Below are 20,708 nucleotides of genomic sequence, written 5' to 3' on the forward strand. Positions count from 1 at the left end.
AGTGAAAGCATATTCATCAATAAGAACAGCATGCAACAGTGTTTCCCTTTCTGCTGATATAAAAAAGGTCTTGCTTTTGTTGCTAAATCCTTGCATTTGAACTGTCAGGGGAGGCTGGTAGGTGAGGAGCAAGCTTGACTGGTCAGATCAGTTGTAGTGAATCTTTTTAAAAAAGAAAAGATCCCTACAGTACAGGTCATGCACGATAATAATATGCTTGCCCATAAAAATCAAGCATTTAAATAAAGTGAACTTAGTAATCAAAGCTTATTACCCACTGCCTTGCTGCCCCAAGGCCAGAATACAGGATGCCTATGTCAACATCACTTAGGCTAGTTTTGCTCTGAAGCCTTGAAAGTTCTTTCATATCTTATTCTTTTTAAAAGTATAATACCTTCCTATATCATAGCACCCTGAATATAAATTTAGCAATGCTTACAATGCAGACTCATTCTTCATTTTTTAGGCATCCTTAAAATTAGCCTTGAAATAAGTTAGGAGCTTTCCAGCAATTATTGTTAAGATTCTTGTGTGATGTGAGTATATTTTAAAATGAAGGCTTAGCTAAAGTCTCTTCTAGTCAAGATGTGTACATGCCCTAGGGATCAATAAGAAATTACCAGCATAAAGACTTGTCTGTTGTCATGCATCTCGTTCATTTTTTTCTTAAACATGGAAGAGGAGACACTATACACTATTGTTGTGTGTAGTATACATAATACACCATCCAGATTAAATTTCTTTTTACTAGTGTATTTCCTGTTTCTTTTTTCTCAGTCATCCCAGAAGACTTTAATGAGGGAGATGTGCAAAGATTTGCAGAGAGGCTTAAGTCAAAACCTCGTTAATGTTTGGCATTGTTAAAAGTGAAGTACAGAATTATTGGACTGTGTTGGTTCTGGATCTGCTATTGAAAAAAATATTTTGTGCATGGGCTAGATCATGATCTGAGGTTGCTTTTTGTTCAAATGAAGGGGAAAAAACAAGAGAAACCTGACACCCCCCACAAGAGGAATTACTATTTTGATCATGGAAGTGTAGTAATGCTTCAGCGGGCAGCCATTGCTGAGGGTTTATTCCTTTCAAACTCGTAGTCTACCTTTTGTCCTATTCCTGGGTTCTAGGACTCAGTTGAAAATCAGAGGAGGTCCTGAGAGGGTAGAAAGCAAAAAGAAAGTAATATCTGCCTTTGTCCTTTGCAAAGCAGCATGATTAATTTCCTTTTCATTGTTTACACAAAGATGACATGAAGTTCTGAAAACTCTGAATTCTTCTTGAAAATCCAATAATAAGGTATCGGTAACTGTGCATACGGTGCTATGAAGTCTCTTTTTTTCTGTTTTTAGATAGAAGATTGACATTTAAATACATTTACAATTCCCGAGCCCAGAAAGAAAAGCTGAATTTAATTTGTGGGAATCTTTTGGTAGATGAGGTTCAGTTTTCTTCATCTGATGGTCCTTCTCTCTAGAAGACCCTTCTCTCATTTTGAGGGGTTTTCAGTGACCCTGTCTTACCTCCAACAAAGTAAATGTTAAGCACAACCTCTCTGTGGGTATCTCTCCAGTCTTAACAAAAGAATCAGAACTAAATATGTTCTCATCTTCTTTATTGTCAGGCACTCTAAGTCTTCATTTTTCTTCATGCCTTGCATTGTTCGTAATGAAAGCATAAGCTGTTAGAAAGGATTTAGGATATGGCAGCAATGGTACTGTTTGACTACACAGATTTTCTCAATCTATTTTGGCAGTTCGGTTTCCAGGTATCTGCATTATGGGCAACAGTTGGCTTCTGAATGCTGGAGCTAAGGAGGCAGCACTTCAGTGTCACAGGCGTAAATTCTGTAACTATAAGCAATTGCAGAAAAGATAGCTTTGTATTTAAAGACAGTAGTTTTGCATTTGTTTCCTTAACCTGGTGGTGGTAGAGGAGCTTCTGCAGAAAAGTGAGGAGTCTGTTTTAAAGGCTGGGCTTTCGAGCCCTTTGAAAACTTGGCCCCAGGTGATTTTCATTAGAATGGCAAATTCATATCTCAAAGAATGGCATTCAGGAACCTGCCGAACAGGCCAGGCTCTGCCCTTAGATGTCAGTGGGATTGCTTAGAGCAGTTGAGCTTTATCATATACAAGTGCCAGGAGGGTAGAGATTTCCCAGAAGCAGAAGGTGTGGTTGGAATTAAATCCTTCTGCAATTGCTGCTTAGCACTGGGGGCCAAAGTACTGGAAACCTCTTTGCCAGTTTTCCTGTTGTGGATATAATAAGGCCACTGAAGTGGCTCTGGTGCAGCTGCAGTGCTCCTTTTAGCAGCTGGATTTTCTTCATAGGGATCACAAAATGTAGAGGTACTTACTTGGGGTTTTTATTCTTTTTCCCCTCTCAGTTGTGCTTCTACAGAGAACTTAATGGACCTGGGTAGTCTCTGCAGAGGTATCATTGTAAGAAACTATTACCAGTCACGCTGCCAGTGCAGCAGAATTTCTAATCTGAAGGTTGAGTTTCCCATTAAGGGCTTTGTGTGCAGCTAGTAATGAGCTTTTTTTCCAGGTGAAATGTGTTTACAAATACACACTCAGATATTTCAGTGTGCTTACTGCCAGTTTTTCAGAGATGCCACTTTTTGTACAAGATATTTGTCCTCAGGAAGAAGAGTATGACATGAGCTTGGATGGGAGATGCGGAGGGGCTTGCTTGTACCCAGTACTACTTGAGCCGACATAAAGCCTTGCTGCTTTCATGCATGTTGACAAAAGGAATCTGAAGCAATTTCAAAAACCTGCAGAACCTGCTACATCTCTGCAGAATAAAGGTGACAAAAGGCTTGTGCAGAAGCAACATTCTACTTACACTGCTGCCTTTCTCTCCACAGCCAGTGGTTTAGTGTACTGAGTCAAGTCCATGCGTCCACAGAGCAAGAGATCCGAGAGATGCACGATGAACAGGCAAATCCACAGAATGCTGTGGTAAGTCTAAATCTGAAGAACTTTTCAAAGCAAATTTTTTAGGAAACAAGGGGCCTTGTGATGGCCACAGCTTCTGAGAGTCACAGCCTAGGTTTCCTTAAATGCAATGGTAGCTGTGACGTAGAGGCTCCACGTCCTTGACCCTGTAGCTATACGAGAGGAGAGTCTGACTTCTGATTCCTCTCCCATCATTCACCTTGATGAAAAATGAGCGTTGGTTTTGGGGATCTTTGTTTCTGGTCTAGTTTCTTTTGACACCACGGTGTATGCTTGAGTTTGAAGCTCTGCAAAGATACAGTTAATGAGTAAATTAAAAACTCAAGAGTAGAAAATTTGAGATTTCTCTGGTCCTGCATTTATCATTCTGTACAACATACACTGGAAATAAACGGGGTAAATTTGGAACCTAATATCAAGCAAAGGGAAATAACTTCTTAATGGCTTCAGAAGTTTGTTCTGAGAGGATGTCATTTATATTGGGATGGCACTTTCAGGTGAAAAATTCAAGCATGTTTGGAAGTATAGAAAAATAAGAGCAGTTTCTGAGCTGCCTCCAGTTTAACTAGAGATAAACTTTTACTGGATCTGTTATCTGAGTCTCTTAGTTTTTCCCTTTCCCAGTTTTAACGGTTAAGAGAAACTGATGCCAAAATTTGCAGCTCATTTTGCTTGATCATAGCTGCTACTCCTTTCACCTGTCTCTGAGAAGAGTACTGTAAGTAATGTGATAGTAAAAGTCTTCCTCCTTTTCTGGCTGGATGTTTGTTTACAGGGTACACTCGATGTAGGACTAATTGATTCTGTCTGTGCTGCTGACAATCCAGATAGGTAAGTCAGAACCATGCCTGGTGACTTAGTTTCTTTTTCTCTTTTCCCTAGATAAAATGGGATGCTTTATACTTTAGTCTCTATATTCTACTGACCAACCATGCATTAAAGCAAGTCAGTATTGCCTCCCTTTTCATGGTACTAAACACCACATGTTAAAACATGGACTAGGAATGGCGGTGTTTTTTGTGGGGGCTTCACTAACTTCCCTGACACAGCTTCGTGTATGAACTGTTCAGCTAATAAAGTGCTCCAAAAGTAGAAGATTAAATACCTCTTTCATGTATACAAGTAATTCTCCTGAAAAAGAGCAGCTTATTTTGAGTCCTTTAGCAATATAGTAGGCAGAAAAATTCTTTTTAACTTTTTTCTATTCAGCTTCTCATGCAAGAATGTTGTATTCTACAGGAATAAAAATGTGTTTTAACAAAGAAGACAATGCAGCATAATAAAATAACTGTCAGGATATTCTTAGTTCTTGAACTAGTAACAGTGTCTTGGGGATGAAAAGTAATCTGGGTTCAGGCTATGACTCTGGTTGGAAGATTACTGGCTGTGAGGTGTTATTTGTCCTGTAGGAGTTCATTCCAGTCTCATCATTCCACATATGTGAAACAGCTTGGTTTAAGTTACTGGTTTGTCCTTGGCCTGCTAAGACCCTGATACCACAAGTAACAGTGATGATAAGCCCAGGCTTCCTAAACAATACGACACAAATGTCCAGAGCTTTCACCATTTTATGTTAGAAAGGCACTTCTCCTGTAACCATTTTTCACACAATTTTTTTTTCTTACAGTTTTTTTTAGTTCTCGGACTCTAAATCAGTGATGTAAAGTTTTTCAATTAGGAAATGAATTTGACTAACATAGGCAGTAGATTATTTTTATCTTGACATATATAAACCCACTATTCTGAGCTCAAAAGAGGGAAGCTGAGCAGAGAGCTCTTTGAATCTGTATTCAGAAAGAGTGCCAAGAACCAAGGCTTCTGTCACTTTCCTAAACTGAGATAACTTTTAAAATAACTACCTTACACACTTCTCATATTCCTTGACTTCCTATAACCTCCCCTCACACTGTATTCTAATTTTACCTAATCATTTTATTTACTTTTTTCTTTATTCTGTCATCCATCTAGCACACACTGGTTTTGGAGAATGGTATCATATTGGGTGAACCTCTCCATCCCCATAAACTTATTTTTCTATTGGTTCTAATTTCTACCTGGTTACCTTCTTGCAAGAACCATAAAAGGAAAGCCTGCAATCTTCTCATGCATGAGGTGGCCCAGACTGCATCCTTCCCATTTGGTACATCTGATACAGTCCTTAAAAACTGTGTGTGTTCCAGGATGAAAAAAATTAATAGTAAAGGCTTAAAGCAAGTGTTTGTAGGCTGAAAAACTTGCCTCTCCAATCCAGAGAGCCATCAGCACAGTTCACTTGTGCTAGTTCTTCATGCTTCAGTGAATCCTGGTGTGGGATTGGGTAAAAGCCAGACTCTCATTAAAAATAGATTGTAGTCTCTGCGAATTGGGTTGCACTGTATTAAAAAATAAAAGAAGCTATGTTCACATGCTGCTTCACTGTAGACCTTTGTAAAATGTAGTTGGTTTTAGCTAATGTAACTACTGAAGCAGACACTCTAAATAGATCTGACCTTGAAATAGAGTTCTGATTCATGTCCAAAGCTGATTAAAGATTGGAGGTTTTTCTCACCCTAGATTTATTTTGAGATAGGACAAGCTGCAATTTAATGTAAAGTTTCCCACCATGCAGAGCCCTAGCATTTTGGTGTGAATCCAGCATAACTGAGTCTTTTCAAATGCTTAAATTATTTTAGGTTTAGTGGTGTTGAAATAAATTCTTTAGAGGTGGACAGTATTTATCTGAATAGAAAATGCAAACAATGGGTAACGTTATGGTTATGGTGAGTGAGGTAAACAGTACACATGTTGATTGTAAAGGCTTTTTCAATCTTCATTTGCTTTCATAGACCCAATTCATTTGTGATCATCACTGCTAATCGTGTTCTTCACTGTAATGCTGACACTCCTGAAGAGATGCATCACTGGATAACCCTGCTTCAAAGGTCAAAGGGGGACACTAGAGTGGAGGGACAAGAATTCATTGTGAGGGGTAAGAACTGAGTGGGGCAGTAATAAAGTCATTAACATCCATTAAGCTTCAAAGAGATTGTCCCCACAATACAATCTGGGTAATATGCCAGCGTTGCATGGCAGTGTTGGAGCCTCATCTTTGTACAGTGGAGTACAGATAAATACAGCTGAAATTGTACTGCTGCTGTTTCATGTAAGAAAACACTGTAATGATGACAAAAACATTTTTGTAAGTTGACAAAATATTTTTTTCAAATTTGGTGTTTACCTAAAAAGTTTTTGTATTATTTTATCTTCATCATTTCATTGTTTGAGAATTTTACTCAAAGTTGTTTAATATGTGAGCTAAACAATTCACATCATATTTTTTTTGTTGTTGAAAGTATGCAACTAACTTCTAATAACCTAATTTTGTCCAACTCTATTTAAAAAAAAGTGTCATTCAAATTGTGTCTTTAACAGGATGGCTACATAAGGAAGTAAAGAACAACCCAAAGATGTCTTCATTAAAACTAAAGAAGCGTTGGTTTGTTTTGACACACAATTCTTTGGACTACTATAAGAGTTCAGAGAAAAATGCTTTGAAATTGGGTACGCTGGTCCTGAACAGCCTCTGCTCAGTGGTCCCACCTGATGAGAAAATCTTTAAAGAGACAGGTAATTGTTTGCTTTTGTTCAAAATGCTTTCAGTTGCCTTCTGTCCTACTACATAGTAATGCAACAAACAGTGCATAAGAATATTGTAAACAGTTTATTATGGTTGCAGTTTGAGGAACAAATTGAGTTCCTAAGTCACCGAGGCATCGCACAGGGAATTACTGGGGAAAAACCAGAGGTAATAATGTGTATAGGAGTAAATCTCGTTCTCATCAACATTCAAGTTACTGTAGACTCCCAATGCTGCTAAGTTAGTGTGAAGACTTACACTTACACATCAAAGACCTGGGGAAAGGCATATGGCTAGCACTCTCTTCATACATTATTTTATGTGCTGAGGAACTCTAAGGACTAACTTGGTGGAGCAAGTACAGGGAGATCCATAGTAAGAGTCCACTTTGTGCTGACCTACATACTACCTCTGAGTCAGCTCCCCCATGAATTTTCAAAACTGCTTTTCAGCTCGGAAGTGGCTGTTTGCAAATGAGAAATGACTGTTGACAGCCCTATATAATCTCGTAGGGTCAGTGAGACTTCAAAGAGGCTTTTGCTAGTGAAAGATGAAACAGATTTTCTTTAATTGAATCTGCGACATAAAAAGCCAATACAATGATGTAGAGAGATTATTTCAACAAAACTGCTCTTCCTGTCAAAGTTGCCACTTCATTGGTGTGAAATTAATGACTTTTTTTACAGAAGAGGTAGTTCATGCTTTATACCTGTTTGTACATGTGCCACAGACGATGAAAGAGTCGCATACAAAACCAGACCAGCTCAGATTTTGCTGTTACAGACAGGACTGGAGAAGTAGGGCCCACAAGTAGCTAGCACTATTCCATAGTGTTGTCTTATGGTCACTTTTAGTAAGATTACTGGATAAAATGGGAGGTTGCATGATGGTGGCTGTATTCTGACATGATTCCTAGGCTTTTTTTAAAGGAGAGAATCTCCTTTAATATCGCAGTATCTGTATTATGATATTTAAATACTCGTACAGCTTTTCAGTTCCTGAAAAACTGCCAGCGTGATCCAGAATGCAGCACTCAGGCTCTGATGGGACTATGCCTGTTTTCAGATAGAAGTTGGGGTATTTTTATAGATACAGCTTCTGTGATTAATAATTGTTACTGTTGTGCTAGGTTATTGGAATGTAACTGTCTACGGACGCAAGCATTGTTACCGTCTCTATACAAAATTGCTTAATGAAGCGACCCGCTGGTCCAGTGCCATCCAGAACGTGATTGACACAAAAGCGCCAATTGATACACCAACTCAGCAACTTATTCAGGATATTAAGGTAGGCACAAACAGAAGAGTGTGGGGTGGGAAAGAATGGTTGCTTAAATACTTGAAATCAGTCTCTTTTTTTATGTTGGCTTTGCCGTATGGGGTAATCAAGCAGAAGATGTGAGTTTTAATCACACAGTGACAAGGACTGAAATTGTGAAACTTGAATGTATTCACTGACCTGATACAGGAATTTCAATCTAAACGGTCAAAGAGCAAAGTATGAAGTGCAGCTTGGAGGGCGAGAAGGATAACTTTTTTCCATGAAAACAGTAACAAGTTTTACTGGTTTGTGTAACTTGACAGACGTGGCTACACCTGGCAGTAGAGCACAGGGTGCAGGTTCATGAGCTAGCAGACCTGTTTGGCTGTGTCCACAGTGAGCAGCACATCAGGATGTGGACTACACCGCTCTTGCGATTATTTTTTTTGTTATGGTTCTTTTTTTGCTCTACGATAGCATGGGCTAAGCATCTCATGTCTCTGCGTGATGAGAAACATATTCAATTAATGCTTACTGCTTTACAGTCCTGTTGGAGACATTGCATGCATAGCCAGAGAATGTCCTTCTGGAGATTTCTGCTAATGTGCTTTTAGGAGAGAGGATGATGATTCTCAGAAGAGACCAAAAAAGTTGACAAGAGGGAAGAACTGCTACTAACCTTTTCCCTTAGGGGTTCCCACCTCTCCTCTCCTGGAAAAGAAGTAGGAAGTCCTAAATTCCAAGATTCTGAATGCTGTTCTTCAGAGCAGTAGACATACTTAGAAGTTCAAGATTGACAGAAGATGGCGGTCACACATCTGTCAAACCTGGCCTAAGAAAGAACAGTATTTAGATATCGAAGTGGGAGCATCAGGTTTACAGCAGCAGTTTTTCTGGACTATTTTGTTATGGTAGCTCCTGTAGATTTGAACTGAAAAGGCCAATTAGTTATGCTAGGGAAGTATTTTTGAATAAAACTTGAATACAGTTATGAAATACTGGAGTAAAAATGATTGTAAAATGTAAGCATACTTCAAAAAACTTTATGAAACTTCATTTTTGTCTCCTGCAGCTCTGCTGTGGTTTGTTTTTTACTGCACAGATAAAGTAAGCTTATGCAAGGCCTGAGGTTAGCAGATACTGAGCATTCGCAGCCTGCAGGGTGCCGTGGGAGCCACAGCACCCACAACTGGATTTAGCGCCAAATAGTGTTGGTAACACTGATGACTGATTTTTTTTCACAGCCAACCTGAAGGCACAAAGTATTGCATTATCGTTAATGCTGGACTCCAAATCATGCTTTTTTCTTACCTTAATAGGAAAACTGCCTGAATGCTGATGTGGTTGAACAGATTTATAAGAGAAACCCTATTCTCCGTTACACTCACCATCCGTTGCACTCGCCATTACTGCCACTGCCATACGGGGACATCAATCTTAACTGTAAGTTTTTGAGCCATAGAAACCATTTTCCTTATGAAAGACTTAACCAGAGGATGGGAGTTTTTAATCAATGGGTTATAATGAAGTAATGGTAGGCAAAATATATTTTTATAATACAAATAGACACATTTCCCCGTTCTCTTTCGGGAGGTAGAGAACAGCAGTTTTTCCAGCATGGAGCCACAGGCTCGTGGTGCTCCTGCATGGGTGTTACAAAAGGGAAGGTTGCTATTGCTGCTGTAATACCAGTTTGTTGCCCCCACCAACACAGCTAAGACCACCGAGTTTGAAGAACCTTGCACTGAAATAAGCAGCTAAACCTAATTCATTCAGTCTCCTTAAATCATATTCTCCTTCTCAAATTATTGTTGCTTCCTGCCTCATGCTGGGCGCTGCAGCAGCCACAACTTCCAAATAGCAACACATGTAAGTTTTATCAGTTGTGATGGGAAGCATTATTTATGTGAAACAAGATTTCAGTAGATGTGGTTCCCTAAAGTGATGGTTCATTTACTCCTGAAACAGGTGTTGTCATGTCTTTTAATATCCTTAGGTCAACTGCTAACTTAAAAGTCTGTTATGAATGAATGGCTGAGAGCTATTGATCGTTGTGAATTTGGTGTCCTTAAATGGATTTGCTTATCTTATTTTGCAACTGCATATTAAACAAGATATGATTCAGATCAGAAGTTTCATCCTTGGGAGGAGGGTGGGAAGTCACAGTTGATTAAAAGCTAAGGTATTTCAGGTAAGACTTCCTGATAACTCAAGTGATATCCTTCTGCTCAAATGATAGGAAAAGGAAAATCCTAGGAGAAACCTTTCCCTTCCCTTCTCTGGTTGCTCTCTGTTCCCCTTGAACAGGAATGCCTAGCTCCCTTTGAGGCAGAAATCTTGCCAAAGTCATCCCATACTAAATGTAGCTCTACAGATGGCCTGATACTCAGTTACAGTTTTGACTTGCAGTTGACTTCTAGTTATTTTCTGTATTAATATAATGTCAGGTCAGAAGCTTCATATTCGTAAGATATGTTTGTACTGTTTTGTGTTTTGATGGTTAGTAGGCCTAACTTATTCAGACTTCAGAGCAATCTCTTCCACCTCTTGAACCCAAGTACTGCCTGGTGCTTTTAAGTAGATTGTGAAAGTTGTTAGCCCACGCTGAATAACCTGTAGTACAGAAAACAATCACCTTTTCCAGCACTCAAAAAGCAAGTTGCAGATTCATGGCACTGATTTAGTTTAGTAGTATTGTTTGGGTTTAATTAAATGCTACTGCTGTAGACAAAAGTGATGCCATGTGTCTTTGTCACTTTCCATAACACAGTCATGCTTTACCTCACTTACAGTCTGATTAGATTTCTATTTTCTTGTGACAGCAAAAAAAAGTGATAGACACTTCAGCAGTGTGGGTTGCTCTGGAAGGAAGATTCTCCATCAAAAAAACTCTGATTAAGCAAGATACACATTTTAAGTTATGTTATCAGAAAATGTCAAAATGGGATTTCATTACATTCAGATCAAATCTCAATAGCAAAATAGCTCATAAAATGAATTTGCATCATACATCCGAAATGGAAAAGATCCATTCTAATGTCCTGCATAATAAGGGTCGCAGAATAGAGCATCAAGCAATTCCTATGCTAAGCCTCAGTGCTTTCTCTTTCTTATCTCAGTCTAAGCTCCTTCCTCCCTATTTTTCTTTTGTAGTGCTGAAAGACAAAGGCTACACAACTCTGCAGGATGAAGCCATCAAGATATTTAATTCTTTACAGCAGCTGGAGTCTATGTCTGATCCCATCCCTATAATCCAAGGTATCCTCCAAACAGGACATGATTTACGACCTCTTCGAGATGAGCTCTACTGTCAGCTTATCAAGCAGACCAACAAAGTGCCTAACCCTGGGAGCGTGGGCAACCTTTATAGTTGGCAAATACTCACCTGCATGAGTTGCACCTTTCTGCCAAGTCGCAGCATCCTCAAATACCTTAAGTTCCATCTCAAAAGGTGAGAAGCTCTGAACTACTAGAGCAAGGAAAAAAAGTTTCTTCACTCACCGTTTTCTTCCCCACAACTGGTAACGGTGTTTAAACATCTTTAAGTGAGACTTGAAGATGCATTCACTTAGTGAACTGGTTATGCCAAACAATTAATCTAAAAAAAATATTGTACGAAAAGTGTTTGACCTAGGTGGAATTATTCTCACTTGAAGAATCAAGCAAAATCCCACTAAACTGAATGTGTAATTCGTTAATGTTGACCAAAGTGGGGGCTTTCTGTAATTGTATAAAGTTGCTTAAATTACTTGCAGCCAGTACCCCCAGGACCCATTCTCAACTGTCGAACCTCTTAAATATTCTTCATCCTGCTTACCTTAGTTTTGTGAGGTGTGCATCATGCACATAAAAGAACATTAGAATGTTTAAAAATATATTTGAGGTAAAATGTCTGTTTGCAAATCTAGTTTTAAGACACTAATGACCATTTTAAAAGTAAATAAATAATTTTTGACAATTCAGCACTAACCAGAACATGGAGTTCCTCTTGCTGTGATGCAGCAGAAGAATGCAAAGAGTGTGTCATTAGAAACGTTAGTCCACTAACAACAAACTGTTCTCAATAATTTAAAAGTAATGTCTGTGTTTGTGCTAGAGCATAGACTTTGAAAATCACGTTGATACATGTAATTATCTTATAAATGTTTGTAAAATGCCTCTATTGAATTTGTATCTTTTCAACCAAAGTAAGATTAGTGAAACACATCAATCACATTATATAGCTGTTACAGTGAAAAATTCAACATTGATTCACTTTCTCAGATTAAGTCAGTTCATAAACTGGTCTCCTAGTTTGAAACAATTGTAGCTGATAGAACATTTGTAGGTTGATTTCAATATTACAGGTGCATAGTCATCTCACAGAATTGCTGTAATCCTGCAGTAATCTTTTTATGCATTGAGATCACAGTTTACCGTACTTCTTCACATAGATTAAGAAGCTGGTATTTTATCACTAGAAATATTATAGAAACACTCTGTACTGCAAGCTACCTGAATTCAACAGTTTTCAGTAATTAAGAGCCGAGTTAATTAAAGTTGTTAGTGAATACTCATAAGACTAACTGCTGAACAGTAAGGTCTAGAGAGAGCCTTCAGGTAAACCAGGAATAGAAATCAAGTATCCTAAGTGACACTACCACAAAACTAAGCAGTCAGAAATATGTTTTATTGCTTTTTTTTCTGAAGTACCTTAGTGCAGTTTTGTCTTCATTCAACAACTGTTATTGACAAAAAGGGGAGTTGATTCCAAGAAGATTTTATAGTTGTTCTGCTGTCATTACAAGGTTCTGGTAGTTAATGCTACAATGGTAGTTCAGGTTTTGCTTTCCATTAGGTTTGGAGAACAAAATTATGAATGAATTTAAGATGTCTTGTGAATCACAAGTTAGAACACATTCCTTGACAGTGAAGTTAAACCTCTGAACATGTCAATTAAATAGCACTCTGTGATACATAACTACTTTCAGGAAAAAAAAAAATCCATTCTCAAATACGTAAACTTTCTATTTCACAGACTGACAAAGTAATAATATTTGTTTCACAGAGTTCGTGACCAGTTTCCAGGAACTGAAATGGAGAAATACGCACTTTTTACTTACGAATCTCTGAAGAAAACCAAATGCAGAGAGTTTGTGCCATCGCGCGATGAAATAGAAGCTCTGATCGGCAGGCAGGAAATGACATCCACAGTTTATTGCCATGGTGGGGGCTCCTGTAAGATTACAATCAACTCGCACACTACAGCTGGAGAGGTGAGTGGTGGTGACAGAACGGCTTTGGCACAAAATCAGTGTGTCCCTCTATGTGCCAGTTCCAGCCAGTAGAGCATTAAACTTTGGAAGCACTGGCGGTTTCTCTACCAGTCTCTCCTTCAGGGGAGGGAGGGCTTACAGAGCTCCAACCCCTCAGTGTGTTCTGAAGAAGTCCCTACTCCCCCAGAAGTCTTTATTCTGCAGAGGATTACCCAACTATAGTTCCCTCTTACAGGAAAAATTAGAGAGAAGACTAAGCAATTCAGTAGAAACATTATTGGAATAGCTTCAGTAGATACTGGTGTATATGAGAGCCACATTGCTTCCTAAAGATGGAAGACTTGCTGAGTTGATTAAATACAGAGGTTGTATCTGGCCAGGTGATAGCACACGCATATTCTAAGAGAATCAGTGTTATTTAGTATAAAACTTAAAATACAATTTGGCAACAATTATGAGAACATGTTAGCAACATTTTTTTAGCCTAATGTAAAACCTAGCTCTGAATTTTCTTCTCATTATTTGTCTTTCTCTGTGGTGCTGCTTTTCCATGCTATGTTTTTGTCATGTGCTGTTTTCCATTAGGTGGTTGAAAAGTTAATTCGTGGCTTGGCGATGGAGGATAGCAGAAATATGTTTGCTTTGTTTGAATACAACGGAACTACTGATAAAGCAATTGAAAGCAGAACCATTGTGGCTGATGTCTTGGCAAAGTTTGAAAAGTAAGTGCGCCTCTCCTTCTCTCTCACCCCTCCAATAAGTAGCAATTAAATAAATTTCCAATGTCAATAATGCTGAATTTTCTCTTGCTTTTTGTGATGACGTAGCTAAATTACACACATGGCCATTTCTGGGACAAAAGAATCTTTTCAATTTTTTTTTTCCTTAAAGGAATTAATAAGCCACCTATTCACTTGTGGTTTGTTTTTCCTCTGTCTTAACACCAGTAGAGTAACATTTCTCATTGCTATTTCCACATTTTCTTTTCCACTACTACAAGTGTTTCCACCATTACTAGCATTCTGGCTGCCCCAGTACTGGGAGAACTGAACTCTGGGCAGTCATTGCCATTCTGACTACCTGTTACCTAACTTAGTGTGGAAGTCGCCACAGTACAGCTCACAACATTTTTCTTACCAGTAAAATTGAAACCACCCCTAGCACTGTAGGAAGAAAATGTAATACAAGCCTAAATACCTGTTTGTCATCCTTATGTTATGTACATGGCAATCAGCCTCCTTTATCCACATAATAACGAGGGGAAGGGGGGGAAGGAATGTCTTAAGTGTTGCGCAGTCGCATTTTATAACAGGACTTAATAGTATTGCTTTTACTAACACCTGACTGAGCCACAAATAAACACTTATTAAGAGAATTTGGGTTAGAGAAACTAACTGACTGAGAACTGATTCAGCATTTTTTAAGTCCTTGATTTTACTGTAGGTGCTAAATACACACACACACACTCCCCCCCCCAGTGACATCAGTCAGGTATACTGCTGAAAACAATTAACTCCTCCTGTCAACACTACCAGATTGATACCAGGTGTAACAAAGCAAAAATAGTCTGATACCTTGCTTAGATTCTTCAGGTGTCAATTTAGAAAGGAGTTTGATTTCACAGATCTGATCTCTCTCTCCCTCTTCACACACCCATGCAGGCTTGCTGCCACTGCTGAAGCTGGGGAGATGCACTGGAAGTTTTACTTCAAGCTCTACTGCTTCCTGGACACAGAAAATGTCCCAAAAGATAGCGTGGAATTTGCCTTTATGTTTGAGCAGGTAAAGGACAAATGTTCAATTTTGAGGCACTTTTAAGAGGAGGAAAAAAGCAAGAGATCTGGGCAGCATAGAGAGTTTTTATTATGCTTATATTTAACTAAATGCACTACTACTCAAGCATCAAGTGCAAAGGAAGCAGTTCAGTGGTCAAAATCGGCTTACCCTGACATAAGTGAAGCACATGTGATTTACCTAGTGTTACGTCTTTTGTTACTTCTGCGTTACTCATTAATTGCTTTAGGTATACTGGTAAAAAAAATGGGTAACTAGGTCTAAGCTGGATAAAAAAGGAAATGCTTGTTTTTAATTTCACTCTTATGAAACCATTTTCTTAAGAAAAGAAAGTGCAATAAATAAAGTGAAAAATGTGTAATTGGCAAGCAAATTAATTATTAGAGACCCATCTGGACAACTGTACAGAACTAACTGAACAATAGCTTTTTCTCTTTTCAAAAACTGGTTTTTATTTCATAGGCACTATAGTAAAACAAATCGGCTCAGTCTCAGCAGTAACTGTTATGAGCAGAAATCCACTTAATGAATGTGCTGAGCTCAGAATGAGGCCATATTGCAAAACATGTGAAACTGATTTACTAATAAAAATATGCAGTTGAATTTCTATTATATGAAGTCCTGTAGTTGCTCAGAAACTCTCACTGATGGCATTTATTATTGTTGATTGACCTCCTTTTCTATCATATTGCAAATGGCTAAAAAAATCTTTCAGTGGACAACTTGTTTCACTTGGGCGCTAGAGACAGATAAAGATTTCTGTGTAAGGCTGCTTACAATGCCAAGACACTGACATTCTGTTGGTAAGCAAGCCTGATGTGATCAAGAACTGACATATTTAAATTTTCATATATATGAAGCCTTTTCCCCTTCCACAGGATCAGAAACATCTTCACTGCAACAGAGTACTTCTTCCTTGTTCACAGTTTAGGTTTTGAGGCACCATGTTACCTCATGAGTCTACCAAAAGTCTCCTTCCAGAGCCTGCTGCTGTAGCTTAGTCTAGAACTGCTTGTTGTTGGCTGAAGGATCTGGGCACTAATTTGCCTTCGTTGGGCTTAGAAACATTGCCATGCTGACAGTCTGCCTGGTTTTACATCTAGAGGAGTCAGCCAGTTGATGTCTCTGCTGTGGGATGAAGTTCAAACAGTAAAAAGAAAATCTATGAGAACTCTGCATCAGATATTTTACATTACATTATTGGTTTAAGAGGCAGATTTAGATAGTTTTCTTTATGAACAACTAAAACAAGCACATTTGCTGAAGCAGATTGTTTTCAGGCAGCATTCTGTGCTGACTGGTGTTCAGCCAAATATTCTGTCTTGCCAAGACCAATAGTATTTCAGTTACAATGAATGATCTCTTACTTAGATGTGAATTATCTCTATGTGTTTACTAAACTGTTTGCAATTCCTGCATCTCCAGACATGAGGCATGTTTGTTTCCCGTACAAGTGTCATATGAAAAAAAAAAACAAAATAGATCCTAGCTGCTGCACATTTCCAAAGGTTTTAATGGGTTTGCAAAGAGCTGGGATTTGAAACAGTCTTCTTGCTTCAGAATCTGATCCGTGATGCTACAGTCCACTATAACGTATAAATGTTTTACTAACTTTAATCCACTGAAGATTTACTGTTTTCCTTCAGTGAGATTTATTATGAAGCTGTTCTAGGGTGTTGCTTGTTTGGCTGGAAACCTCAGTTTTCACAGCCAGAGTATTGATAGCAGTAAGCAAAACTAGATACCCACTTCTTCCTAAAGCCCTTGAACATAGATGGCTTCCTCCCGATCAGGTGTTTACATCCTGATTTTTTCCCCTTTACATTTTATTTTGCTTTTTACTAATTCAGTTGCTTGTATATATATGAGTCCACTAAGAGCTGTACTAGTGATATTAATTCCCATTTAGCAAGTTCCTCAATTGCCTTGCAGTTCTTCTGGTAAACCCTGTCTTTCCCAGTTTAACAAATTTGCCAAGAGATTTACCACATTTGATTTATTTAATGGATCATTTATTTCAGATCCTGGGTTTGCCTGGCAGTAAATCTACTTCCCATTTCTCTCTTGGTTCTTTCAAAAACTGGTTTGTACATAAAAAGCTACCTTTTTCCCCTTGACAGGCTCATGAAGCAGTGATTAGAGGCCACTATCCTGCTCCTGAAGAAACCCTCCAGGTCCTTGCAGCTTTGCGTCTTCAGTACCTTCAGGGAGATTACACTCTGCATACCACCATACCAGAAATGGAGGAAGTCTATCCCTTGCAAAAGCTGAAGTCTCGGATTACACAGTCTACCAAAACATTTACTGCAGCAGAGAAGGCTGAGAAGAAACGAGCCAGCTTTCTTGAAGGAACATTGCGGAGAAGTTTTCGCAGTGGCTCTGTCAGCAAACAGAAGGTTGAGGAGGATCAGATGTTAGACATGTGGGTCAAAGAGGAAATCTCAGCTTCCAGGACTAGTATTATTGACAAATGGAAAAAACTCCAGAGGATGAACCAGGAGCAGGCTATGGCAAAGTACATGGCTTTGATTAAGGAATGGCCTGGCTATGGCTCAACACTCTTTGACGTAGAGGTAAGATCCCCTAAACACTCAAACTACAATTTATTATTTATTACAGAGTAGTGAAACCGTAAATATGGTATCACAATGCTCAGACAGCTGATGTAATAAAAAGTTAGCTATTAAAAGCATATTCCCATTAGCAAGCATGTTAAGCTGTTTAAATCCACTAGTTAACCATAAAATACAGAGGGGCAGAATGCTAGCCTCATGGGTTGCAGAGAAGTTTGAGAAGTGTAGAAGGCTGCATTCAAAGAGGGACAAGCAATATGCACTTTTTAAAAAAAATGGTTACAGACAAGAACCTCAACAGTAAGTGTTGTGTGGCTCCCTCTGTTCCCTTTGCTGTTAATTTACGTTTTTTCCTCTAGTGTAAAGAAGGGGGATTCCCACAAGAGTTGTGGCTTGGAGTCAGCGCTGATGCGGTTTCTGTCTACAAGCGTGGGGAAGGAAGGCCTCTGGAGGTGTTTCAGTATGAACATATCTTGTCATTTGGTGCACCGCTTGCCAACACCTACAAGATCGTGGTGGATGAGAGAGAACTGCTTTTTGAAACTAGTGAGGTAAGAACAAGAAAGAATTTTTTTTTTTATTGTGGTCTTCCTGTTCTGATAGCCAGGATACTTAGTATTTTAAGTAATTGCTGCAAATGTTACAGATTTATTCAAGACCCCTGTAAAGCTGAAGGGAAGAAGACATAGTGAGATGGATAGAAGTGCTGAGTGTTTTTATTTGTTTAATTGCAAAAGGGTTTTGTTGCAAGCTCAACAGTTTTATATTGTGAGCGTCTAAAGAAGTTTCATTCACGTCCTGTTACCTCACGAAGAACTTTGCTCTTTGTACTCTTTTGGCAGGTGGTTGACATTGCAAAGCTGATGAAAGCTTACATCAGTATGATCGTGAAAAAACGCTACAGCACCTCTCGGTCAGTGAGTAGTCATGGAAGTCAGGGCAGCTCCAGGTGAAAACAAACCCAGTTCTACTGCGCTCTAAATAGAACATATCGCTGCTTGGCCTCTAAACAACCTGATGATACTGATCACGTCTGTTGACAAGCTAATCAAGAAGCAGAGTTTCCACGGAAAATATCTTCAAACATTGTTTTAGAAAGACCACAGGGTAGGGAGGGGACAATCAGCAGAGGGGACATACTAGAACTTCTGGCTCGTTCAAAACTTTCCAAAGCATTCTTATCTTCAGTCGATGTGACAAATGCCTTAAGACTTGATCTACTGCAATAAAAGCAGTAATAAGTGCCTTACAATAGTACACCCAACTTGCATTGGCCTAAAATTGCTCATAAAAGTCAAAAGGATTTTTTTTTTTGTCCTTCCAGAACACTGAAAACAAAGTTGTATTCATCCATTCTGCACTAATCTACTGGCCTGTATACATGTGGGAAGGGAGAGGGAAGAAGAGCAAGGTATATTATTTTGGAGAGCTGCTGGCAGCCTTCCTGATGGACGCCAACATTTTGTTTCCCCTTGCTTCCATGGATATGCACATTGTGCATGTGTATTTGAGCTGTCAGTAAAATTTGACTAATTTTATTCTATATTTCACAAGTCTTCTGAAGCAAAGGGAATAAGTATGTGCAATGGTGTAAACAGTCTTTCTGTACATTTTAATAGTTCAGAGTTATAGTTGTTACAATTGTATGGTTACTTTATAAGCAGTTTTATTAACAAGTAAATTCCAAAATTTTCATACATTGATTTTACTATTGCAAATATGTATTACGGTATAAGTAGCAGAAGTTTGCATTCTGTATCTGCTGTATTATAAAGAGAGATGTAGCTGAAAATATTTATAGACTACCCTAAAATGGAAATACAATTATCAGTTCAGTACTCCATAATGTCAGATTGAGTTTTTAATATTAATTTTTTTTCTTCTAAGACATCACTTTTTTATAATTCTGGCTAGAGTCTCCAACCCAGACTGACTGCCAAAGGTCAGAGCCCTTCAGAGTTGACTAAAGAAAGCAAAGTTACACAATGCAACTGCTTTAATAGAGAGTTCTCTGTTTTACCTGGTTGCCTGATGAAGGTTCTTGACAGTACCCTGTAAATAAATTGGGGAATATCAGCTAATAGTAAGCTGATTTTGGACTTTCATTTTTGTACAGAGATACTGTAATATAAGGCAAAACTTTGATCAAAGATATCTTTGATGAAAAAAGAAACCTGAAAAACCTTACTGTTATTAAAAACCTCAGCCTTTAAGGAGTCATGCTTGCTTACTAAAAAACAACAAAAAATATCCAGCAATAAAGAAAATACATTTGATGTGCTCTGTTTCCACTTCATATTGAGTTGAACTTGCAGCAAAGCCCTAATTTCAGCTGTCTTCTCAGGAGCTAAGCCAGGAATATAACGTAGGCTATATATGTGCTTTTGCTTGGAAAGGTACGTGTGCTTTGTGTTGTAATGGGGCAAGTTTCCCTCTGGGATCACAACTACCTCCTTCCTTATGTGATATGTGTCAGTTACACCAACAGGACAGAGGGAAAGGACTGCTGAGCAATTCCACCCCACAAAGAATGTGCAAGTAAAGCTTTTGCTATTTGTGGAGCTGTGATGTAAGATGGCTTGTTTTTACTAGTCAGGGACAGCATAGTAGTGCAGCCCTCGTAGGTGTACATAGCCTTTACAGACTAGAAGGCTTGCTATGGGAAATCCTCCACCCTCCTCCAACTGGCAGATACTTTTAGTCACTCCATCTGTGACACTGCTTCTCAGTCCCTAAAGGCTTGCTAAATGATGCTGCTAATTTCTTGTCCCCACCCTCCCAGCAAAGGTGAACTTACCTAAGGAAAACAAGAAAAAGGAGAGAACTGTAACTCCAGTATGTATAGCTACATACACACAGAGTATCTGAGACACTAACACTTCTGGTTTTTCCATATGCAAGTTGCTTAGAAAGAACTTAGCTGCTGTTAGCAAGGCATCCTTGGAATGTCAATTTATACATTTCAGTCAGTGCAGCAAGAAGGTTCAGTTTTGTCTGTGCACTGTTTGTAAAGATGCTCAGAGAAGTCCCTGACACATCATCGTCATTAATTGGTCAAGAAAACAGGAATATACAAGGTGAGAATCTTGTTCAGGGTTACAGTCTTGAAAAGCCTACACCACTTCTCCAGTCCTGATTCATTTACCTCCTGACAAATTTCTGGCTGCTGTCAACCATTAGGAGGGATGTTTGCTCATAGTCAACACATAGAAGTGCCTGTCACTACATCTAAGAGCTTCTCTTCAATTCATGC

At 38.7% G+C, this 20,708-nt stretch overlaps 1 protein-coding gene across 1 annotated transcript in view; it reads left to right on the forward strand.

Annotated features, from left to right (window-relative positions):
- Nucleotides 1-19,731, forward strand: part of MYO10 (myosin X) — a 163,518-nt gene extending 143,787 nt beyond the window's left edge. Inside the window, exons 29-41 of the mRNA XM_086740352.1 lie at nucleotides 2,867-2,960; nucleotides 3,733-3,788; nucleotides 5,783-5,925; nucleotides 6,369-6,563; nucleotides 7,703-7,860; nucleotides 9,153-9,276; nucleotides 10,987-11,284; nucleotides 12,881-13,088; nucleotides 13,674-13,810; nucleotides 14,750-14,870; nucleotides 17,003-17,455; nucleotides 17,815-18,006; nucleotides 18,298-19,731. Of these exons, the coding sequence (XP_086596478.1) occupies nucleotides 2,867-2,960; nucleotides 3,733-3,788; nucleotides 5,783-5,925; nucleotides 6,369-6,563; nucleotides 7,703-7,860; nucleotides 9,153-9,276; nucleotides 10,987-11,284; nucleotides 12,881-13,088; nucleotides 13,674-13,810; nucleotides 14,750-14,870; nucleotides 17,003-17,455; nucleotides 17,815-18,006; nucleotides 18,298-18,408 (2,290 nt within the window). The 3' untranslated portion in view covers nucleotides 18,409-19,731. The remainder of the gene's footprint in view (nucleotides 1-2,866; nucleotides 2,961-3,732; nucleotides 3,789-5,782; nucleotides 5,926-6,368; nucleotides 6,564-7,702; nucleotides 7,861-9,152; nucleotides 9,277-10,986; nucleotides 11,285-12,880; nucleotides 13,089-13,673; nucleotides 13,811-14,749; nucleotides 14,871-17,002; nucleotides 17,456-17,814; nucleotides 18,007-18,297) is intronic.
- The last annotated feature ends 977 nt before the right edge of the window (nucleotides 19,732-20,708 follow it).

Source organism: Chlamydotis macqueenii, chromosome 2 (assembly GCF_036417535.1).
Source record: "Chlamydotis macqueenii isolate bChlMac1 chromosome 2, bChlMac1.mat, whole genome shotgun sequence".
NCBI lineage: Eukaryota > Metazoa > Chordata > Aves > Otidiformes > Otididae > Chlamydotis > Chlamydotis macqueenii.